The 24,266-nt window shown below is 30.8% G+C and overlaps 1 protein-coding gene across 1 annotated transcript in view; it reads right to left on the bottom strand.

Annotated features, from left to right (window-relative positions):
- Positions 1 to 231: 231 nt before the first annotated feature.
- Positions 232 to 24,266, bottom strand: part of LOC143054597 (exostosin-1b-like) — a 76,839-nt gene continuing 52,804 nt past the window's right edge. The window contains exons 5-9 of the mRNA XM_076227612.1: positions 4,999 to 5,250; positions 3,337 to 3,435; positions 2,424 to 2,513; positions 1,494 to 1,654; positions 232 to 764 (exon numbers count right to left, since the gene is read on the bottom strand). Coding sequence (XP_076083727.1) covers positions 401 to 764; positions 1,494 to 1,654; positions 2,424 to 2,513; positions 3,337 to 3,435; positions 4,999 to 5,250 — 966 coding nt within the window. The 3' untranslated portion in view covers positions 232 to 400. The remainder of the gene's footprint in view (positions 765 to 1,493; positions 1,655 to 2,423; positions 2,514 to 3,336; positions 3,436 to 4,998; positions 5,251 to 24,266) is intronic.

The raw sequence follows: 24,266 nt of genomic DNA, 5'->3' as shown, positions 1-24,266 counted from the left end.
ATTTGAGATAAGTTTGGCAACAAAAATTTAATCAGTACAATTTTCATTGATTTTGAAAAACCAAAAATAAGATTTAATTTTAACTTTCTATTATATATTTATTTTTAAGCATTCATAAGCTCCACCCTTGACTACATTTCTATGGTAACCCCTGTAATAATTTGCTATGATTCTTTCTAATGAATATTCATTTTAAAATACTTGGTTATGTATCCATCATACAAAATGGTCAATTTTAATTTCTATCGGATTTATTTTTATAATACTTTACTGTTCTATAAATAAAATTGCCTATGTAATCATAAATGCACCAATGAAATATGAAATGAAAACACTGATAAAATTTTAATGGTGAAATTGAAATATTTTTAAAAGTATTAGTAATTCTAAAATTAATCCATCATATAACTTCTATTTGACGAAATTTCTTCCGTAAGTTTGATACAGGATCTTTGAACAACACCGGGTCCATCCGTACTTTTGATCGAATGAGAGGCATATATCCAAATAACTGGACAAAATGAGCTAAGCAAGCTTGTCTCTGTGAAAAATGTTGTTGATCCAATGAAAAAGAGGTTCTTGTCCGTCCACTACTTCCCAGCATGCTCTCTTTGTATATTTTTCTATGAGTCACTTTGATTGGTGGTTGTTTGGTCACATGACTGACTAGAAAATTCATAAGTATATCCTCACAGTTCTGAGATTGGTCCACAATTTGAGTGAATACAGTACTTAGAGAGTTTGTATATAAATAATTATAATACCTGAAATAAAAGACAAAAATATGTAAACAGACACAAGTAATAAACAATGTGTATTACATAAGAAATCCTTCTTTTTTTTCTTTCAACTAAAAATATTTTTTTGAGGTTATAATTATAATTCAGTATGTAGATGACTTGTATTTGAAGTCAGATGTTTTTATATAAATATATACAATGAATATTTGTCCAGCTTTCTTTGGTGAATACAATGATTACAAGAATTGATGCTTGTGTTTACCTTTTATTTTATCCACTAAGTAATTTTAAAATCTCACTGAAGTTCTAGATACAACCATCAAATGAATCTTGGCAAAGATACAGTGCCAAGATAGTTGTTTTGTTTCGTGTCTGTCCTTATTGTTATTTTAGTTAAATATTTTCAAATTAAGAAATAGGTTTACTCGTTTAAGTTGTTTCATTTTTTTTTGTCTAGGTTATATCTTTTGAAGGCTGTAAGGTGACCTATAATTGCTTATTTTTACTTTATTTTAACACTAGTGAATAGTTGTTACGTCCTTGAAGGCTGTAAAGTGACCTAAAATTGCTTATTTTTACTTCATTTTAACACTAGTGGACAGCAGTCGCATTTGCAATCATATTACATCTCTTCATTCCTATATTAACAAATCAGTAAGCTGGATAAGTGATTTGTCTACAATTAGACAATAATACATCAGTGGCCTTCATTTCAAACAGTTTGAAGGCCAATGAAATATAAATCTAACATACCTATGATAAACTGCAGCACCTGTTAAAATCATTGAATATTCATTACTATATGTAGATGTGTAGCTCCAGCGCTTTTTTGTCGTATCATAAAAATGTTCTCTGGCGGGATAACCAACGATTCTATCTGGAAACTCTCTCCATACACCAAAGGCAAAGTCAATCTGTGGAAACAAAATTATCAACAAATTAGTGTTCAAATCCTAATGATATAATCAGTATACCGGTAGGTAAATTTGTAGTTTCTTCACTGCTGGTTATCATTTTTTTATCTTTGTTTGTGTTCTTATCTATACTTGGTTTACTTTTTACAGTAAGCTCATTGACGATTGTAGGTGTTTATTTTCCAAGTAAAATATTCAATATAATTAATTTTCAGTTTTGGTTTTAGGTTAACAAAATCTATTTGATTTGTATCAAAATCAATCAGTTTAACCTATTTTTAATTTACTTTACATTATGTTTTTGACAATTATATTGTAAATATTCTGCTCATTTTGGGCACCGTGATTGGCAAATAAATATTTATTTGTTTGTTTGTTTGTTTTTGTTCATTTAATTTGAAGCTTTTAATTGGGAAAAGTATTAAAGAATTGAAAATTATGAATTACTTCCCTTTAATCACATCATTGGCTTTTTTGTTGTTTGACTTCAACAAACAGAAATTTCATAGAATCTTAGGAAGTATGCAGTGAAAAATTGTATAAAAACATGAATTATAAGGTGTTTGTCAAGCAAATTTAACAAATGAGTTATGATCCCAAAAACTGAGATATTGTTTTATCCCTGAGAAGTGGGTACTTTTAAACTAAAAAGAAAATGTCTGTAACAAGATAATTGGCCACACATTTCACCTATCCTGCCTTGACTGAATCTAATGATACTTTCATGACGGATCTAAACAGTAATGCTGAATTCCTTCCCCTGACTTACCTCATCTGTGGTGATTAAGGCATCTTCATCTAAACTAAACACTGCATCTGTCTGTACGTCTGGAAAAGCTTGGAATCTGTCACTAATTGACTGAAAAATAGGTGTAGCAATAAAATTATTAAATCATAAAACCAATTTCAGTCTGGATCAAAGTCAGGAGCCTATTATTCAGTGGTTGTCGTTTGTTGCTGTGTTACATATTTGCTTTTCGTACGGTAACCTATAGTTGTTAATTTTTGTGTCATTTGGTCTCTTATGTAAAGAGTTGTCTCATTGGCAATCATACCATATCTTCTTTTATATCTAACCCAAACTTTCCCGTGGGCAATGCCTGTGCCAAGTCATGAATAAGTCAGTTGTTTTCCATTCATTCTGTTAGTTGATATATTGGTAGTGTTTGATTTGGTCAGTTTTTACAGACTTCCCCTTTTTTTAATAAACCTTGAAGCATGGTATTTTTGTTAATATTTTTTCATTAAGAGTCAGCCTTTTCCTCAAAGTCATGGACAGGCTTTCAAACATAAGCCACAGCTTAAATTCTAATTGCAAATTCAAGATGCAACTAGCAAAGCTTTGAGCGAACATATTTTTTTCACTTGTTTTTAATTTCTACCAAGTTATCTACACAAGGTCTGTTTACACTTTATTTGGATGTAGAATGGATTTTTCATTCTTTTGTCCATACAGTTGTTTGATTTTAGTTGCTTTGTTCTTTAAGTGCCAAAATCTTCTAATGTTTTAGTTAAGCATACCTGTTGATGAAAAATATAGTTCTTTACAAGTCGGACTATGACTTGTTTTTATTAGTTTGATAAGTATGAGCTATGTCATTTGATGACATTCCTTGCTGTTTGGTATTTTTGTTATAAGACTTATTATACCATTACCTATTTACCTGTTTGCAATAATTTACCTTTATATTTCTAGTTTTGACTAGTACAGGTACACCTAAGTTTCCTGGCCATTTTTGTGCAGGGGGTGGGGCTATATCACAGTGCCATACAACTATCATCTGAAAAAAAAAAACCCAACATGCAATGATAAAATTTAAAAATAATGACTGGAATTATTGTCAGATGAGTCTACTCATTTATTTAAAAACAAACTGTCTTTACACCACCACATTCTTAATGTGTCTGTCTAAAGTCAGGAGCCTGTTTGGGACAGTAGTAAATGCTTGTCTTTGGTTTGTCTATCATAAATGTTTTTTTCAAAGATTGTTTTGCTATGAATAAGGCCAATATTTTTCTCAATAGACCACTTTTCGAGTTCATCCATCACCGGAAAAAACTCGTCAATTAGGCGCCCCTTTGCAATGTCATTTACCAAATAGAGGGGATTGCCTGTATCCATGCACTATTAACATTTATCAATTAAGCGTCTTAGTGATCGTCATTGTGCAATAACTAGAAATAATTTTTGTTTTGTAAGTACTTAAAAGCAATTCACTAATGTCAGCAGTACTGATTTTCAATTATGAGAATTTAGTTTGCTGAATAAATCATGCAATATAGTATTATAATTTTCCAACCACTCGCTCAACATTGGAATAGAAGTGACAATGCCCCTAAACACACGAATTATGTTCACTATAACCAGAGTTTTTGACAGAAATACATCAAACTCGAAAGTTGTCTAATGAATTGTTTCATATTTTTCATGTCAGTAATTTTATAGCTGACTATACAGTATTGGGTTTTTTTTTCATTGCTTTCATCCACTTTATTTGAACTTTGGTGGATAATTGTCTCATAGGCAATCATACCACATCTCATTCCACATCTTTTTATTTCTATAATAATAACTGACAGAATTTAATTAGCTCATTTGACAACAGATAATTTGTTTCCTAGAAAAAGAACATTTTCTTATCAATTATTTATATTAACTGTGAAGAAGTTACTAGAAATGCTAGTTCCATTCATGTTCAAGGCTAAACATAGTTCTTGTTATTTATAAATATTGGACAACAGTAAAAAAATAATTACATTGAAGCTTACATCCACTTCATCTGTAGATGGATAGTTGTGTCATCGACAATCATACAAAATCTCCGTATTTTTTTCTAACTTCAATAAAAAATCTATAGATATGTTGCCTTCTGGCTACATTTAACATCAAAAACTGGTCATCAAGAGAAAGCAATAGTGTAGACAGTGGTGTTAAACACCAACAATAAATCAATCAATACAATGTCCTGACTTTAGAAATGCACACAAGTACAGATGTCTTTTATAAAAGGAAATAGTTTTATGAAAATAATGAGATGTGGTATGATTGATAATGAAACAACTATCCATCAAAGTCAAATGAAGTCACTCAGTCTGGATGCAAACATAGGTAAACCATACGACTTTCCACAATGAGAAACTTCTAGTTCATTTTTTATCATTGACCTGTTTAAGTTAAAATTTAGAATGTTAATGAGGAATGTGTCAATAAGAAAACAACCTGACCAAGGAACAGTAAGCAGCCAATGGCAACCAGTTGTTCTCCAACACAGCAAGAAAATTCCACAACCTGAAGCGACCTTCAGGTGGCCCTTAAAAAATGTGTACTAGTTAATAAACTATACCTTATGTACATATGAAGATTTAGCAACAGTTCTGATGAGACGAAACAATGGAGCAGAAGACAGCATGACAGGTGAGGTTGCATAGATAATGGCGGTAAACTGGTGCCCTGGACTGGTCCCATTGTCAGAGTAATAGAACGGGAACTGTGTTTTGGAGGTGGAATATTCTTGTAGTACAGACAGAGCACCTGGGAAACTGTTCCACACGGCTAGAGATCTTGCCAAATGTCTGTTCACACGATCTTTTACAACCTGAAAGTAGATAAAAGTTACTTTGAAATTTATCTCAATAATTTCGAATTGCAGCATTTTAAAATCATTTGTCTTCATCTAAAATAAGGTTTTCAAAATGATACAGTTCTTTGTAATTATTTCAAAGTAAACAATCTGTTGTAAGGAAAGTGATATTTCACAGATTTCCTACAAAATAGCTCACTAATTAATGAAAACTACTATCTCACAGAACAAACTATGCAGAAGTTTGCATATTTTTTCTTAAAAAAAAGACAAAAACTCACCTAGTTGTTATTTTGAGTATATCACTTTGACTTATTTATCGTAGTTTATTTTACTATAATTTTTATTTCATGACATAAAGAAGACATTAGACAATTTTTTTCACATATAAAAGCTACAATTTGACAAAAATATTTCAGTTATGTCCCCTTGACCACTACTATCTTAATTTCTAGTTCTACTAATTTTGAATACTTGTAGAACTAAAACGTACAGGTGAATTCAAAACTTCCAATATTTTACAAAGTCTTTTAGGCCAGGATTTTTTAATTTGTTGGTTTACGGATCCGCCGACCCGATTTTGCCGATTTCCAGAATAAAAATAAAATTGACTTTTCATGCTTTTTTATTCTTGCCGACCTTAACAAATGCATTATCCCTGAAAAATAATTAAAATATTCTTTTTTTATGAAATGAAATGCATTAATCACTAACAAAATTGATAACACTTTCTGTTGTGAAAAAATAAAACTTCCAGTTTACGTTTCTAAAAATAGACAAATTAATTATAACTGACCTTGAAATGTCATTTGCGCAAATAATTTTGTGGAACGAAACCTGTGTTTAAAACCAATTACACAATAAGTTTGTTTCCCTAATTTGTCATCAGTCCGTAAGATGCATCATCTCATAGAAATAGACTTGTCCAAATATGGACAGGTGGAAGACATCAAGTTAGTACTGAATATTAACAAATCATTTGGAATTTTCTTGTTTCATAGATAATAAAAAAATATTATCCATTTGGATAAAAAACGGGAATGCACGACAACTGATTAACCCGATATTCTCGTTTTTCCAGTGGACGAGTCTATTAGTTTTTGACACGTGTGTTGAAACTTATTTTCGTACGATGTTTTTACATTTTTTTTGTTTATCAGTTTTCGTGCTTGAAGATCATTATTCACCAAGTTTTCTGGAATTGATTAAGAGCTACGCGAATCTGTTTTTCTTGTTTGTGAAATGACGATTAATTTCGTCTATGTCTGTGCTCACACCCCTTTTTTACGGGAAATTATTTGACAATGTCATGCGATGTTTATGACAGCTCAGCAATAATATTTCATCGAACTAAAATTTAAGAAATGATGACAATATAACATAACAAACATATTGTTAGAAAGGTGAAGTATATATTTATTTTGCATATTTTTCTGTCTTGAAAGATATTTTTTTTTCTTTTTTTTCCCGACCGACCGACCCAACTTTTTCATGGGGAAAATCCGTAAACCATCAAATTAAAAAACCCTGGCCTTACTTTTATTTTGCAGTAAAAACCTCTTCAGAAGTGAATCTCCCCCTTCGTCTCTTGTGAGGGAGATGAAAATCTTCCTCTTTGAAAAGTTCTCCTCAATCATATGAGCTCTTTAATAGAATTTTCAGGGATTGATTTTCACTGAATTTGCAAATCATTTCCATTTTGAATCTCACCTAGAACATTGTTTTAAATAATTCAATTTATGCAAAGATAACTCATTTAACTCATCGTTTAATGCCTAACTAAAAATCCTGAATCAAAATTAGTTAACAAGTCCCCTAAGTAAAATTGATCCCCCTTGTAGTTAGATTGTTGTTGGTTTTTTAACATCACTTTTGGGCTATTTCTTGGATGTTAGTTTTTATGGGTGGCGGTTCCTGGAGTGCCTGGGGAGAAAACCACCAACCTTCGATAGGTATACTGACAATCCTAGTCAATTAAGATTGGAATCAAGTGCATTTGCACCAGCTAAAAAAAAAACTCACAAAAAGTTGACAAGATACGCATACATTATGATCATACAAAAAAAATGCTGTCATGTGTGAACCAGTCTCGTCTTAATTCAATACCAATATGATTTATACATGTAATATCTGCATTATAGTGTGTAAGTCATTTGTCAGACACGACAATCATCTGTAACCAATTCTTTTTTTACGATCCATAAATTCACACAATTTGTTTGAAGTTCAGTTCAGAAAACATACTTATGTACATAAATATTTTATATTCTGACAGCAATTGTGCAGTTTGAAGTTTAGTTCAGAACATACTTATGTACATAAATATTTTATATTCTGACAGCAATTGTGCAGTTTGAATTTTAGTTCAGAACATACTGAAGTACATTAATATTTAAAATTCAGCACATTGTGCAAATGGAGTTAATATTTTCCGATATCTATTGGTATATCTTGAAAAGGTGTGACTTCTCTCGGGAAGACACTTAACATCAACATAAAACAGGCTATTATTTGAACTTGGAATTATTTTTAATTATGGAATTTGCATATTTTCTTGTGTTTAAAATTTTTAATAAATTCCATGTTTATTTGGTATTATAATCTTTTGAGCGGTTAATAGCACTTTCCTTACAATGTATTTTGGTTCGATAGTGTTGTGCGCAGCACAGTACATTCTATTGAAAGTATACTATTTTCTTTGTAATAGAAAGTGTTGTGTGCAGCACAGAACATTTCAAGACAGAATAAACATGGAATTTATCAAAAATTTCAATAACAAAAAATCAAGCAAATTCCATAATTAAAAATAATTCCAAGTTCAAATAATAGCCTGTTATAAACTGTACATTAAGTACCATGCAGTGCACTAAAGGAGTATGCAACGATATGATAAATGCAAAAAGTTCAAGCCTACTTAAATTTTTTTTGATAACTTAATTATTTAGGATATAGAATTATGTTAAAAATCCTATTCAGTGTTTACATATATAAATTGTATACCCTTAATACAGGTGCACTATCATTTCTAATGACTGAATATGTTATGTATAGGGTATGACATTTTGTATTTTGAAATTTTTATCTAATTTTCATATATTCTCTAACTAGACAATGCCAGATGAGATATAAATCATAAAGAATGCATTATAAAACTCAATTCTAAGGCAGATAACTCCAATAATATGCATATATATAATCTATTGTAAAATCCTTTCCATCTAGTTTCATTTAAAGAGCAGTCATGGAAATTATTACTCCCTTTCATCTACATCTATATCGCAAATGATTGACACAAATTATTATTGTGATCTTTCATGAACTTTATCACAAATTTCTATTTTGCTTATATAAAACCAATTCTCATTTAAATTGTTTTACTTATGTCATTTCAGGGCCTTTTACAGAGCTGACTATAATGCAGTACTGCGGTTTGTTCGTTGCTGAAGGTTGTACAGTGACCTAAAGTTGTTAACTTCTACACCATTTGGTCTCTAGTGGGGAGTTGTACGTGTCATTGGCAATCATACTACATCTTCTTATTTCTATATATATATATCTATATACAAGTTCTTACTTTAGCATTTGAACACACTTTTCTTATATCTTGTACCTTACTATTTTTACTGAGAATACTTTAAGGTTAAATCAGTAGCATGTGGGAATTTATAAAATTGTTGCTCTTTGCTGAACATGGACTTGTTGTGGGTTCTGAATAATGTATTAAAATCATTTCTGAGAATAAATTCTGATTATTGTCTTTCAATGATTTCCCAGGAGAAATTATAAGTCAAGTATTAGTGTTCAAAATTTTACAGATTGGAAAAGCAATTCTTCTAATTTATATTTGAGAAACGTCTTAGACCTTCATCAGAGATTTGTTGCTTTTTATGACTTTTTTTCAAAAGCAATTGAGAAGCAAGTTAACTGTGGATTCATTATTATTCATTGGATACTACTTTTCGTTGATTTCGTGGGTACACATATTTAAATGTTCAACGAATATCAAATTTTCTATAGGCTTGTTTGCAAACTTCGGCAAAACCACAAACATGTACATTTTCCTTCATCGACGAAATTGATACCAAAAAAAATAAACGAATCCAGTGTCAGTACATGACAATACAACTGAATTCTATCATTATGAAAAACGAAGAACAAGAGAACTACTATAGATGTGAACAAAATATGATTAACCTGTTACTCACCAGGGAAAGAATAAATTGGCTTCGAATAGACGATTTAATATTACCGAATTTTGACTCCGGTTTATATTATTTTTGACAGGTTACCTACGACATCCTGGTACCAAGTCAAGTTAGAGCAACGTAAAGAAGTAAAGTCAATTATATAAACTTCAGAGTCAAAAGTCGGTAATATGAAAATACAGTCTATTGGTGGAATATATTCATGAATTAAATTGAAAGGCGAAATTAAAATTGGATCTCTTAGGATCTCTTACTCATGATTCTATTCAATTATTTTGGACGTTAGGAAGCAAAGTCAGAGTTTGTAAAAAGAATGACAGAATGTTCCCATTGATTGGCAGACCTGTCTGTTTGGAATATAGATTTTAAATTGTTTTTTAACAATAAATATACAAAAGCTGATAGATTTGTTAACAATTTATCAAGGTCTATAAAAGAAAAAGAAATAAATGGACAAATGGAATACATGACAATGATGAGGCAAACTAACAGGCATAATCAAACTATAAAGACAACTGGAAATAGTTATAGTGGTCTCCATAAAAAGAAACATCTCAATTATCAACACCATTAATAGGCCAAGCTCTAAATTTCCCTGGAAATCTTGACAACTTGTGACAAAAACATCAAATTCTATGTAAAACCACATATTCTTTCGCTTGGTAAACATTCATTAGAACTCAAAAAAAGGAATTGGGACCAAAAATAAACTCTGCTAAAAAATAGTTTTTCATTTAGTTAATACTGTAAGTTATTTCCCTTTTTTATGCATTAAAATTCTTTATAAATCAACCAAATTTTTTTATTCTTAAAATAAAGAACTCTTTTCATATTTGTTTGAACTCATGGTTAAGATTTGCATGTCAATAATAAAATCAACAGGTTTTCTCCCCAACATTGTAACCAGCCAAGGGAAATAACTGCAATTGAAATTGATTCATGTTAAATCTTTTGTAAGAATTATAGTAAAACAATTCTAGAGGATAATAGAATCTCCTTGTTTCTATATTCTGTTAATAGAAACTAGCAACTTTTAAAAGTATCAAAGAATGAGAATTTTAGGAAGATAAAAGAAAAATTCCACTCATCTAAACAAAAATGTCTACACCTGCAAAAACTATTCAACCTATTGTTCAGAGAAACAAATCTTTCTTTCTTAATTGGCTCGATCATACACAAACATCTCTGGCAAATTATAAAGAAGGAGTAGCTTAGGAATAAATGTCTTACAACAAACACCCAGTTTTAATTATTCTGTATCTGTATAGGATTTAGAGGGTTATAAATCACATGTATTAGTGTCTGGATGGGGTGCACCATTTCTATAAGAAGATGTGGTATGCATGCCAATGATACAACTCACCATCCAAGTCACAATCGGTTATAAGTAAATGATTATAGGTCACAAAGTACGGCCTTTGACACAGCCTTGGCTCATACCAAACAGCTAGTTATAAAAGGCTCTAACCCTTGATCATCAGTCTGTACATCCATCAGTCTTTCTCTCTCTTGCGATCCAATCGGTCGCATTTGTATCCTCAGACACATTTTATTTTTTAATATTGTTTTTCTCTATTCTTTTAATATATATTTAGGCCATTATTCACTATTTTTAATATTTAAACACCCCATTATTTTCTAATTTCTTTTGGCCTATTTTCCAAATCATATATATATTTTTTTTTCTGCAGTTATTGAGACAATTACTTTCTATTCTGTAAAACCAATCCAAGCCCTCCTAAATCACATGTATGAAGTTTCAGATGAGTACACATTGATATAAAACATCCTTCATCTGTCAGCTATGTTGAGAGAAGCATGTGAAAAAAGATCCTCGTCAGAAATTCTTCACACTTCAAGCATGCTATCCCTTGGACATTGACAGATTAACTGCATATCTACTGTGATTAGAAAGTTTGGATTCAATTGCCATTTTTTAGTTGGGTAAAATACAAAACATAAGAAATATATATAACACTAGAACACACCCGTGAATATCGCGGGTCTGTGACTGAATTAAAGAATATAATCAACAGCATTGTACTATATTAGTTATATATAAAGTTGAATTCTTTGATTCATCGTTTTTACGTGATGACGGCTAATAAATTGGACCTCGATCGTTATTTTAGTATTATAGATGCGAAAACTCTTCAGAATATTTCTCTTGTCAGAATAAAGTCTCAGAGAAATATTGTCATAAGCAAGTTTGGAATATGTTCTTAGTTAGAGTCAATTCAGCATGGAAGAATTAACATGTGAAATCTCATTAGAATTGTTCTCTCTGCAGAAGTCTGAACCTCTAATCTCCTCTGATTAGCCAGTCAGGAATTCCATTGCTTTTTTTTTATTAGTGGGCAACCAATACAAAATGAAATGACATGTGAAATCTCATTAGAATTGTTCTCTCTGCAATCCTAAGATTCCTTGGACATTGACAGAAAGTTAACCTCTTCAACTCTGATTAGCAAGTTTGGAATGAATTGCCATTTTTCACTTGAGGCAATATGTAAGAAATAAACTTTTCTCTGCAGTTCTACTATCCCTTTGTTAACTACTGTGTTTTCTATTATTTTGTTTATATTATTTTCAGGTACATGTTACTTGGTGGGTTTAGTTTATAGTTTAGTAAAGACATTAGAATAGACAATAGAATTATATTGAAGCCATAAATAGCCAATCAACACCCTTGGACATAGACAGAAAGGGAACATCTCATCTCCTCTGAGATAATAGCCAGTTATGAATTTAGTAGAGGTCAACGATTACAAAACATAAGAAATAACAATGTGAACAATCAGAATACTCTCGCTCAGAAATCTTACTTTTAGTATTTCTTGGGACATTGACAGAAAGTTGAAATAAACCTCTCATCTCCTTTGAAATTAGCAAGTAAGGAATTTAATAGAGGGCAACCAATACAAAACATAACAAATAACAATGTGATCACTCATTAGAATTATTCTCACAGAAATCAAATGTCTTTAATATGACTAACCCGTCTGGTACATAAGTCAACTTTATATTTGTGTGTTTAATTAGCAGTAATAAGAATCTATGACGTCATTGATTGATGCAAAAAATGAATTATTAATACTTATAAGCAAAATAAACTTTCTGATCAAAATCCTTCCAAATGTCTGTGGATTTATTCATTTCTAAGGGTACAAACTGGACGAGTTTGATGTACAGTAGTTGTCGTTTGTTTCTGTAATTTATACATGATTCTCATTTCTCATTTTTTTTTATTTTATATAGATTAGACCGTTGGTTTTCCCGTTTGAATGGTTTTACACTAGTAATTTTGGGCCCTTTATAGCTTGTTGTTTGGTGTGAGCCAAGGCTCCGTGTTGAAGGCAGAACATTGAAATGGTTTACTTTTTTTAAATTGTTATTTGGATGGAGAGTTGTCTCATTGGCACTCACACCACATCTTCCTATATCCAATTACCATGCTTTATTGCTTTGTTCAAATATCAGGTTTTGAGTTTTCTTGTTTAATTGTCTTACATTTGTCATTTCAGTGCCTTTTATAGCTAGCTGACTATATAATATGCAATAGTGCTTTGCTCATTGTTAAAGGTCTGTATTGTGACCTTTAGGTGTTGACTACTCTCCATCATTTTGTCTCAAGCTGAGAGTTATAATGTCTACATCTTCTTATTTTTATCGAAATGTTTTTTTAATAAAATCCCTAATTATGGATAACAAATAACCATTGACCACCTGAGAGATCTATGATCAATATACTTTATACAGATCATTGGCTTCTAAAGTCCCCTAGAACAGTATTTCCATATAAATCTTTCATGCAGTAATCCACAATGTCACAGAAAGTAATTCAACAAGAAAAACCTTTAATGTCTCAAGAGTTGTAAAATTAATGGTGAGACTTTCAGATTCCATTACAAGGATAATGTATCTTATTATTGAAACCAAGTTGTACGATTGATCATTTTGTCACATACGATTGGACATTGTGTCTTTTAGAAAGTCATCAATTTCATGCTCTTAGATTAGCTGTCTGGGTTTCTTACAGCACAGTCATCATTGTACTTTATAAGGAGAGGTACAGAGGCTATAGGATTGGTTTAAAATCAAATGTTCCTCAGAAAAATTTAGTCCTACTTTAACCTTATAAATGCCAGAACAGCATAGATTTTTCTATAGGTTTGGTTAAGAGAGTCTCAGAGCAAATGAGGATTTTCTGACAATCAAGAATGTCCATTATAACTTATAGAAGGGACTTTGATTGAACCCATCCTGTGTTCTCAAGGAGAACCACGAAGGTCAAAGGTTTTAAAAAATACAAATTCTCTATAATAATTAAGCTTGTTAATTATATAAGTAAATAATAGATTGACAAAACAATGATATCAAATATCCATGAAATTGTAATCTTTTCCTAGTAATTCAAATTTCAGTCATTCATTTTGTCCTTTAATATAATCACCCAAAAATCAAGATATATTCTATCTGAATTATTCAAGAGAGAAATAATTAGAGATTTCAATTGAATCTAAATATTTCCTTATACAAGACAGAATTCATCAATAAACAGTTATGAACTTTGCCATGCATACAAATTAGAAAATTTCAAATCTGTATTGAAAATATATTGCTTAATCAGATCAGAGGGCTTGACTCAAACATCCAACAGCAATCGAATAAACTATAGTGTCTGATGATAAGGTTCAAGGACATAGTTATCCTCCTTTGACTTTTCCTTGTCTACAAATATAGTCCCTTAAGTGTCTACAAATATAGTCCCTTAAGTGTCTAAAAATATAGTCCCTTAAGTGTCTACAAATATTGTCCCTTAAGTGTCTAAAAATATAGTCCCTTAAGTGTCTACAAATATAGTCCCTTAAGTGTCTAAAAATATAGTCCCTTAAGTGTCTACAAATATAGTCCCTTAAGTGTCTACAAATATAGTTCCTTAAGTGTCTACAAATATAGTCCCTTAAGTGTCTACAAAAATAGTCCCTTAAATGTCTACAAATATTGTCCCTTAAGTGTCTAAAAATATAGTCTCTTAAGTGTCTACAAATATAGTCCCTTAAGTGTCTACAAATATAGTCCCTTAAGTGTCTACAAATATAGTCCCTTAAGTGTCTACAAATATAAGATCTTAGAGAACTTGACTAAAACATATCTAACAGAAATTGAATAAAGTTTAAGTGTCTGATGATACTTAGGTCCTAAGACAGGGCACAGTTTAAAACACCTTTGATTTTCCTTGTCTTCAAATATAGTCCCTATAGTGTCTTCAAATATAGTCCCTATAGTGTCTACAAATATAGTCCCTATAGTGTCTTCAAATATCAGATCAGAGGACTTGACTCAAATATCAAACAGCAACTTTAATTTTGGTTTCAAATGATTAAAGGAAAACATTATATAAATCTCATTGACCTCTGGCAGTGATAAAAATATAGACGTTTAACTGTTCTTTTCCTGTTTGACACACACAGACCTAGAAACATGAGATATTAATGGATCGGTTCCACATACGGGTTAAGCCACTGTGGCAAATGAAGTACTACCATAGTCTCCCAATTAAGTCCCATAATCTCATTTCTTGTGACTAATTTGGGTCTCTGTGGAGCACTAGAAACTGAAAATGAGATGTCACAAATTTTGAAGCTGGAGTCACTTATATTATAAGTTGCCGATCCAGAAATTTTGATAAATGGTGGTTTACTGACTCAGACAGACTGCCTGAGAGGGGGGCCGCCCTAGTCATGCTTCAGTGATTCCCTAAATAATGATCAACCACTAAATCCACCTCTGATAATGACTAGAATCATATTCAATTTCCTTCATAATTATGAAATACTAACTTAAAAGTATTAATGTCATATTGATTTTCATACGAGAATCTTTAAATAAGATATAAATTGAAAAATTTTACAAAAATGCTGATCTGTCAATTTCGATTTTAATTTTAAAGATTTAAACTTTTCAACCTCATAATTTTTCTGACAGCCAGTTATGCAATACACTTCCTGAAAATTTGCTATGACATTTTGATGGTGAGTTACAACATCTTTACATAATATTTTATATTTTGTGTTCAGATAAAATCCATCAGAAGATTATTTATAAGGCTTAAATTTCTCATAAACAGGAGATAATTTCTGGGAATCCATTTTTATTCCCGAGAAAATTCCATGGATTGAGATGTATTTCTGTCAGGATTGTAAACTTTTACTGCTGCTGAGCATGCAACATGTATTTTTTCTTGGAGCCTGTTTTGAAAATATTGACAAGTTTATTTCAATGTTTTAACTGATGTTTGCATGAAGAGCATTTTGAAAAGGAATGAAAAAAAAATTACTGCATGATGAATGAGCACATTGTGTCACAGCTTAATATGAGCTGACATTTACGTCCCACCTGACTTTATTCTTTAATAACCTAGTTGTGTTAACATATATATATTTATGTTATATATTCAATTATAGATTTGAAAACATTTTCTGTATAAAGATTTTTTTTTTTGGTATTTGGTTTGAAAGAGGAATTAAACGAAATATTTTAACGCTTGCCTGGCATTTTTAACATCTGCTCCTTGATTTCCTAAGCCTTAAGGATAATTTCAGAAGTTTCCAGTACATGTATTGAAATATAAAAGTAAAACCATTAAATTGTCAAACTAAATTTTATTTGTAATATGGATGTGGCATTTGATATAACATATTTTTTATCATTTTTTCTATGCTTACTAAAAGAAACTGATTTCACAGTAACATTATAACAACTGTGGAGTATTAAATTTCAAAGTTGATCAAAAGTGACACTTTAGATAAGAAAATGTCAAGTCCTCCAGACATCAATTTGTCTTGTAAATATTTCCCCTGAAAATAATCCAATGCAATTTGTCTAATTCATGGTCCTGTCAATCTTTTCTAAGAATTTAATACCCACAGGAGTGGACAGATTATTTTTGTCTAGTTCAACAATTTTGTCCAGTGATGACCATATTTGTTATCGCCTTCTCAAACTTAATTAGGGATAGAGTGAAATGCCTTTCTGGTCTTTAACTATACTTGTGGACATTGTCACCAAAACCATATCATTCATCAAAGTTATTCTTAAATAAATTATAATGCACCACAAGGGAATATGATCACAGGAAAAAAATATGTTGCGGTATTTGGAATCAAATTAATAATCTCTCATTAGTAATTCTCATATTTCCTTGGCACATTATTACAAAGAGCAACAGTTGTATTTTTCTTCATTTCTGTCTCCACTCTTGTAGCTAGGTTTTTAATGGACCTGAATTTCCAATGCAAACAAAATGTTTAAGGAAAATATAAAAGTTGGCAGGGGTATAGTGACTTATAATTTCTTATATATTCACTTCAGTCAAACTCTTGTGGACATTTGTAATAGTATTTGTCGAAAATGGTGGGCATCAGTGTTAAACTGTTCACTCAGAGGAAAATCAAATTGGAAAGTCCCTCATCACATGGTAAAATCATTAAATGACAGCAAAACACATCAAAATGAATGGACAACAACTGTCATATTCCTGACAAAATATAGACTTGTTCCATTTGCTAAATAGTACTGCTGAAGAGAGTACTTAGCATAATTTTACTGTATTATAATGGTCAAGAAAAAAAGAAATTTACTAAATGTAGCAATTAAATGGTCAAAAAACCTTACACCTAGATAAGAATTTGTGTGTCTTTATATTTCAAAGTAAAACTCCAGATGATTATCTCTTTCATAGTATCTTTTTTGCTGATGTTTAAATTTTATCAATATTACCTAACAAACTTTTGTAAAAAAAAAAGTATAATGTTATAACAGATTAGATAAACGAGACTCAAAGCTAAGTCATTAATTCTATGATCATATATAAACTATTCCTTTGATTCTAAATAGAAAATCATTGATTTTTCCTTTCAAACCATCCATCTATACCATGAAATTATACATTAAAACTGTAATCATATTTCACATTTATTTTGTCTTGAAACATTAGACACCAACAGAACTTATAATCTAAGTCAAAAGAAATTATTGCATCTTGATTCAGTTTTACTTGAAATATTGATATTACAGATATATGATAGTGCACAAATGTACAGTGCATGGACATAAGTATTGATAGCTATCTATTTATAAGAAACCACATTTAAGAGAAAAAATGCTGTTTTAATCAAAACCAGCAATCCATAGGTATATATATAAATTTAAATTGGAATTGAAAGCACTCACAGGGTTTGAACTCACAACTGCAGTATTGACATGTATGATTAGGGGCCTTTTATAGCTGACTATGTGGTATGGGCTTTGTTCATTGTTGAAGGCCATTATACATTGACCCGTCATAGTTGTTAACTTCTGTGTCATTTGGTCTCTTGTGAATATGATACCACATCTTCTTTTTTATATTTAGGTTAAGTGATACAAAAGATGAACTATTAGATTAGTTCACTTCCCAAACCATAAGGCCCTTAAAAAGGTGTTTTGTATTGAAATAATGGAGACTTTAAGTGACTGAATACTTAATGGTTATAGTTTTCTGCTCCCTTTATACTGCTTTAGTCTGAAATTGCTGTAAATGAAACGTTCAACTGATATACAAGTAAGAGGTATAGCTAGTTATAAAACCAGGGTGTCAAATGTCTTCTATACACTTTTCCTGATCGGTGACTAATGGTACACCAGACCAAAAGATTACAATAAATTTTAAGGTAATTAATTTTAACTGAATGCACTGTTTTGCACATTTGAAAGAAAAACATCTGCAACATCATTACCCAGTTCCTTTTCAGCTCTATTCAATTTTTTTTTCTGGAAACATTGTTATTTGTACATTTTTTCCCAAAGGTTATTGGTTCATTTCACTTAGCAACGTACAATTCCAATTTGATGAATTAATTTTATTCTAGAAAAGCTGAACACATCAGTTCTATTTATGTAAATTCTCTCCCTTTTATTAACTCTTCTCTCTGGAGGGGTGTGAAATATTGATCACAAATTACTTTATTCTAAGGGTAACAAAAGACTAATAAGAAGGAAACAAATTACAAATAAATTGTGAAAAATTAATGGATTATTTTTTTAATTCTTCATACAGTTTTTGAGTACTTAATTGTTTTCTGTAAATTTCTGCCAATACATTAACCTTTATACTGTACAGTTCTCACCTTAAGGTAATTATAGCCTTTATACTGTACAGTTCTCACCTTAAGGTAATTATAGCCTTTATACTGTACAGTTCTCACCTTAAGGTGATTATAGCCTTTATACTGTACAGTTCTCACCTTAAGGTAATTATAAGTGTTTGTCACAAATAAGAAGTTTTTTGGCAGCAGATTTGTGCACTACACTATAAACAATTTGGATTTGAAGGCAAATTACAAGCATACAAAATAGGAACAGACCAATATAAGGATATAAAGAGATGTGGTATGATTGAGCTGACAACTATTTACCAGAAACCATAGAACATTAGGATGTAAATAACTAAATATAGATCAAAGTACCACCTTCAACAATGAGCAAAACCAAATCAGTGAAACTAAAAAATTGACCCAGCATGACAAAATGTAAATCAATTCAAACAAAAAAGACAACAGCTTGATTTAAGCTAGGGACCTGCAGGAACAATTATGGGAGAAAGCAACAAAGTACACAACAGTTTAATAAATAAGCATAATCACAGGCATTTGTCCCTAACATAATACGAAACAACCATCAATAAAAATTCTAATGAAATCTAACCCCAAATTGAATTAATTTACAGTGTTTAATCTGGACTATCAAATCAAACTTATCAGAACACTGTGGCATTGATTTTAATCAAACGTCCGTCAATATAAATGGTAAAACAAGGATTAATTCTTCCATGAATCAACTGGATGACTGATTTGAATGTATGACACATACCGAGAAAGAGCTTGCCCTTTTTTTCAATATTAAATTAAATTTAGAAGTGCTTCAACATTATGCATAAATTCGCAGCCATAGAATTCTATATTGCATTTGTTCTTGGAATTTGAGCTCTCTTGTTCAATATAAGATTAAATTTAGAAGTGCTAACATTATGCATGGCTTCACAAGCATAGAATTCTATATTTGTTCTCGGAATTTGACTCACCCATGCTTGATCAGCTGTTTTCAAAATTACTAAAACTTAAAATATTTTTGTTTTTATCCTTTCAATTGCTTTACAATTTATCAAGGCAAGGCTTTTTATAGCCAACTTTGAGACATTGGCTTTGTTCATTGTTAATAGCTGTCAGTGGGCTTAGTGCTAAAAGGTGCCTAAATCTATTTATTTGGACTCTGTGAGTTTGATAGTTATATGACTCATTTGCAATTAAACCATAATGCAACTCTCCTTATTTTCGCATAATAACAGAAAACTGAAGTAGGGAAAAATATCATACATTTTATAATAATGTAATTTAGATCTCATAGCTAGGTTGTTTTGTGTGAAAAGCACAGTGTGATTGAGATTAATTATTTAAAACTAATTTCCAGAATGAGTTTTGATCTAGGTCAGAATTATGATTTACTAAAATTATTAAAGATGTGTTAGAATATCATTATGGGTAGTTTTGTCACAACTGAAATTGTTTTGATATATTTGACTTGTAATTGACTATCAGTACAACAAATAAGTTTACTACAATGCAATGCTTTTAAGCAGACAAATTTACTTAATATTTATTGTGTTTTTTTATTTTGTTTTAACATGAACTAAATATTCCATTTGAAATTCAAATTTTACTGAATATATCTATTCCACATCTATTTAGGAAGGGTAGAGCTCTGGGTTTTTCATCCCCAAATCCCTGGAAAAAAAACTCAGAATCTTTAATTCGTTAAAAAAAAAGTCTTTCCTTGATCCTGAAAAATTAATCATTAATTTCAGTCTGAGTCTCAATAAGAGTTTATCCTAAATCCTGCAAAAATAAAGGCCCACCCAAACCATTCCCAAAAAAGTCTTGGTGCCCCTGAATATCTATCTAAAAGAATAATTTGCATGATTGTCAGATTCAAACAAATATTTTCAACATAAATTGTTTATATATCAAGCTGCATCTGCATCTTAAGGCAGAAAATAGATTTAAAATTAGAAAATTTTGTCAAAAAACCACAAGTTGCATTACTCAACTGTTGAACATAAACGTTTTGTTGATGTAGCAGCATGTGCATCTGATTCACTTAAGTGTTTTGAGATCCTTGTCAGGAGGTGCAATCCAGTAAAGAGGAAATTACAATAGCCTTAATAAGTAGTGCACTAATAGCAAATCCATGACATCTTAACATTAGCCAAGTGTCCACACTTAAGTCTGGGACAAATATAAGTACGACAATTAGAGAATCAAAGAACATTAAGACTCCAGAAAAATCTATAATCTGGGTCTTTTCGTAATCTTTTTATTCATAATTTTGTTTGATGCAATAATGAATCGTTTGATCAAAAGTGTCATTTTGATCTAAACAGACAGACATAAGCCTAAAGGTTGCTACTATTATAAACCTACACAATTATACGTACTTATATACTAAGTGTCCGATTTCTATAGTAAAAGTGCAAAAGGAAACTGAATTTTTTTTTCAAATATCAATTAAATGTCACAATGTAACTCCAATCAAACTGTAATTTACTCATTTTTTTTCAACTATTAAACATTTTTAAACTAAGAATTATGAGATAACTGTATTGTATTTTAAGCTCAGACCGCATCAATTGGTGATTTGATGGTAACAAATTAAGTTTACTGACAAAGCTTTATAGGTCAAGTTTTTGCATTTCAATTATTGAGAACAATTAATTTTCTTACTCTTAATAAAATTCTCTCTAAATCTCAAAAGTGATGGCAAAATTGATCCCATCTGAAATTCACATTGCAATACACTTTAGACCAAGACTACTTAATTTCAAATCAAATATATATGTGATGTAAAGTTGCTGAATACCTGCAGGTAAACTTTCAATATGAGCCTCGGAGTGAGTGAGTGAGTTTTATAGGTAATATTTATTGATGGCAGATACTGATATCCTGGAAATATAAGGAATTCCAATCAAATCTTACAACTCATCAAATCATGAAATGCCACATTTCCAATCATTGTCATATGAAGAATAGTGGAAATACACATTTTATTAGAATTCAATGATCAATGTACCGGTTGTGTTTTTGTGGATATATATTCTAAGGTTTTGCTATTTTCAAAACAGCGAAAATCATGTGAAAATACAGTTTGCACTGTTATAAGCCATTGGTCAGATGTCCAAACTATGTTTAATAAAACACATCTATAGGTAAACTGTTGGTCTTTGGACTAGAAGTTGGTAAAAATTTTGGTGCTGACATTACCATTATACTCATGCTAAGATGAATACAAAATGTGTAAAATAATTTACTCCGAAAAAATTGTCATCCTAATTTAAATTTAACTCCAATACATGGTTTACTATTAAAAATTGTGACCTGGATGGAGAATTGTCTCATTGGCACTGACATACCACATCTTCTTACATCTAAGTGTTCTGTTTTTTTCATTTGTTTCTGTTTACAACTTTTTATAATGTAAGTTATATATTTAATATTTAGAACATGATCAAGAAAATATGTAACAAGTTAAGAAACCATTTTAAAACTGATCAGAACATTTTTACACCAGGATGAAATCATATAAAAAACTAATTTAGAATTCTGTAAGGAGGCTTTTAATACTTCATATAATCGCTATAAACTGATTTAAAACATTTTTCTTGTATAATTTCACAGGATGGTAAGCTGACCTTAAATTATAAGTAATTGTATATAGATTTTAATATAATTTTAACAGTTTGAACAGAAATAATGTTTTTTTCTAATTTTATATCCATTTATAGACAGACATCAATTAAACCTGTTACAAGTATACATGAAAAACTTCCACTAAATTTAATACATATTTTAGTTTATATTAAGTCTATTGAAGTCTTATAAAATGAATTGATCAATTGGGGTAAAATTAAGAAGAAACTTTTCAAAAATCAAAATTTCTGATACACGCAATTTTGCGCCTATCCCAAGTCAGGATCCTCTGGCTTTTGTTAGTCTGGTATGATTTTTAATTTTAGTTTCTAGTGTATAATTCGAAGTTTAGTATGATGTCCATTATCACTGAACTATAGTATGCATATTTGTTAAGGGGCCAGCTGAAGGACACCTCTGGGTGCCAGAGTTTCACGATACATTGAAGACCCATTGGTTGCCTTCGGTTGACTTGTCTGCTCTATTGGTAGGGTTGTTGTAGCTTTGACACATTCCACATTTTCATTCTCAATTTTATTATTGACATTGTCAAGTTGCAACAAAAATTGCACTAACTTTCTCCACCCTCTATTTTACATGCGACAAAAAAAATATTTATTGAAGTAGTATATCCAAGAGGAAAGGTAAAGGGAATAGGAGATTATTATAAAGAAAGGGAATTTTTACTTTAAGTAAAGATTAAATGCTGATGGCCTAAATGTTATTTAACTTTATGTAAGGATAATTTAACAGGCTGAAACATCAAAATTTTCTAAGTTGACAGAGTCAAACATAGCTATGCAATTCTTACAACTGGTTTATCTAACGGTGTTCATGACGACAACGCATTTGTTTTTGTTAAGGTAACTTGGTCTAATATCAATTTTGTGACCAGTTGAATAGGGGCCAGCTGAAGCACGGCTCTGGATGCAGGATTTTCTTCCTCTGTTGAAGACCCATTGATCAGGCCTTGTTTTCTGCTCTTTGTTGGGTTGTTGTCTCTTTGACTCATTCCCCATAATGGCATTTCCATTCTCAATTTTATTATTTACCTAAATAGATCTGCTCTGATTTTTTAAGTGGAAAGGGAAAACAGCTACCATATTATTGTTACTTTTAAACTGTCTCCGTGAAGTAACCAGGTGCATTTTTCTTATGCCAAACTGCCCTCTTTAATAACTGAATGAGATTTGTAAACATTAAAAGCAAGGCACCAATATCAAATTGTAAGTTGTTTTTGTACTGGCCATGAATTCAATTTATCTGAAACATCTACAACTCATAAAAATCTTCCTTTCCCTTGGTTAAAATTTAAGCCTCATTTTCGTTTTATCTCCTGTATAAATACACCAAGCATTATTCTCCAGGTGTGGAAGTCATTTACCAAGTTATGCAATGTGTTTAGCTTGCATTTCAAAGTCAATTACCTGAAAGTTGCAATAATAAACACAGCATGTGTTCACACTTTAAAATCTTCACTGTAGTTTGAACATGGAAGTCATTTATCTCAAGTACTTGGCTTTGATAATGTAAATAGTTAGGGAAAGATCGGAATTCTTTTCTAAATAAAGGACAGGTGTTTAAATTTAAATATAAATTAAAGTACAGCTGACCTTTCTGACTACCATATATATGCATGTTAGTAGTTTGCTTATATATATGGTCAAGACCATAATAAACCTTACTCAGCGAAATTTAGAAAAGAAAAAAAGACGAAATAAATTCATTGCCATCATCCTCATACAAATATTTCTTAAATCTTAAATTTCTTTGTTTGATGATTTCATCAACCAGATAGCTAGGTCTTGGTTTTCATAAAGATATTTCTTTTAACACTTGATTGCTTTCATTAATTACTGCTGCTATTTGGCAAACACTTTAAAATATACACAGGATATGAAGGGTCCTGAACCCGAAACCCCGCGCTTATAAAAACACGAAATTTTGAGGTCCCAAATTTAAATAAATTCAAATCCTGACTTGCCGAAATTCGAAAAAAGAATTCCATGATCCTGAAAAGGTCAATCCCGAAATCCTTGAGTCC

This window comes from Mytilus galloprovincialis, chromosome 12 (assembly GCF_965363235.1).
Source record: "Mytilus galloprovincialis chromosome 12, xbMytGall1.hap1.1, whole genome shotgun sequence".
Lineage (NCBI taxonomy): Eukaryota > Metazoa > Mollusca > Bivalvia > Mytilida > Mytilidae > Mytilus > Mytilus galloprovincialis.
This window is presented reverse-complemented; position numbering and strand designations above follow the sequence as displayed.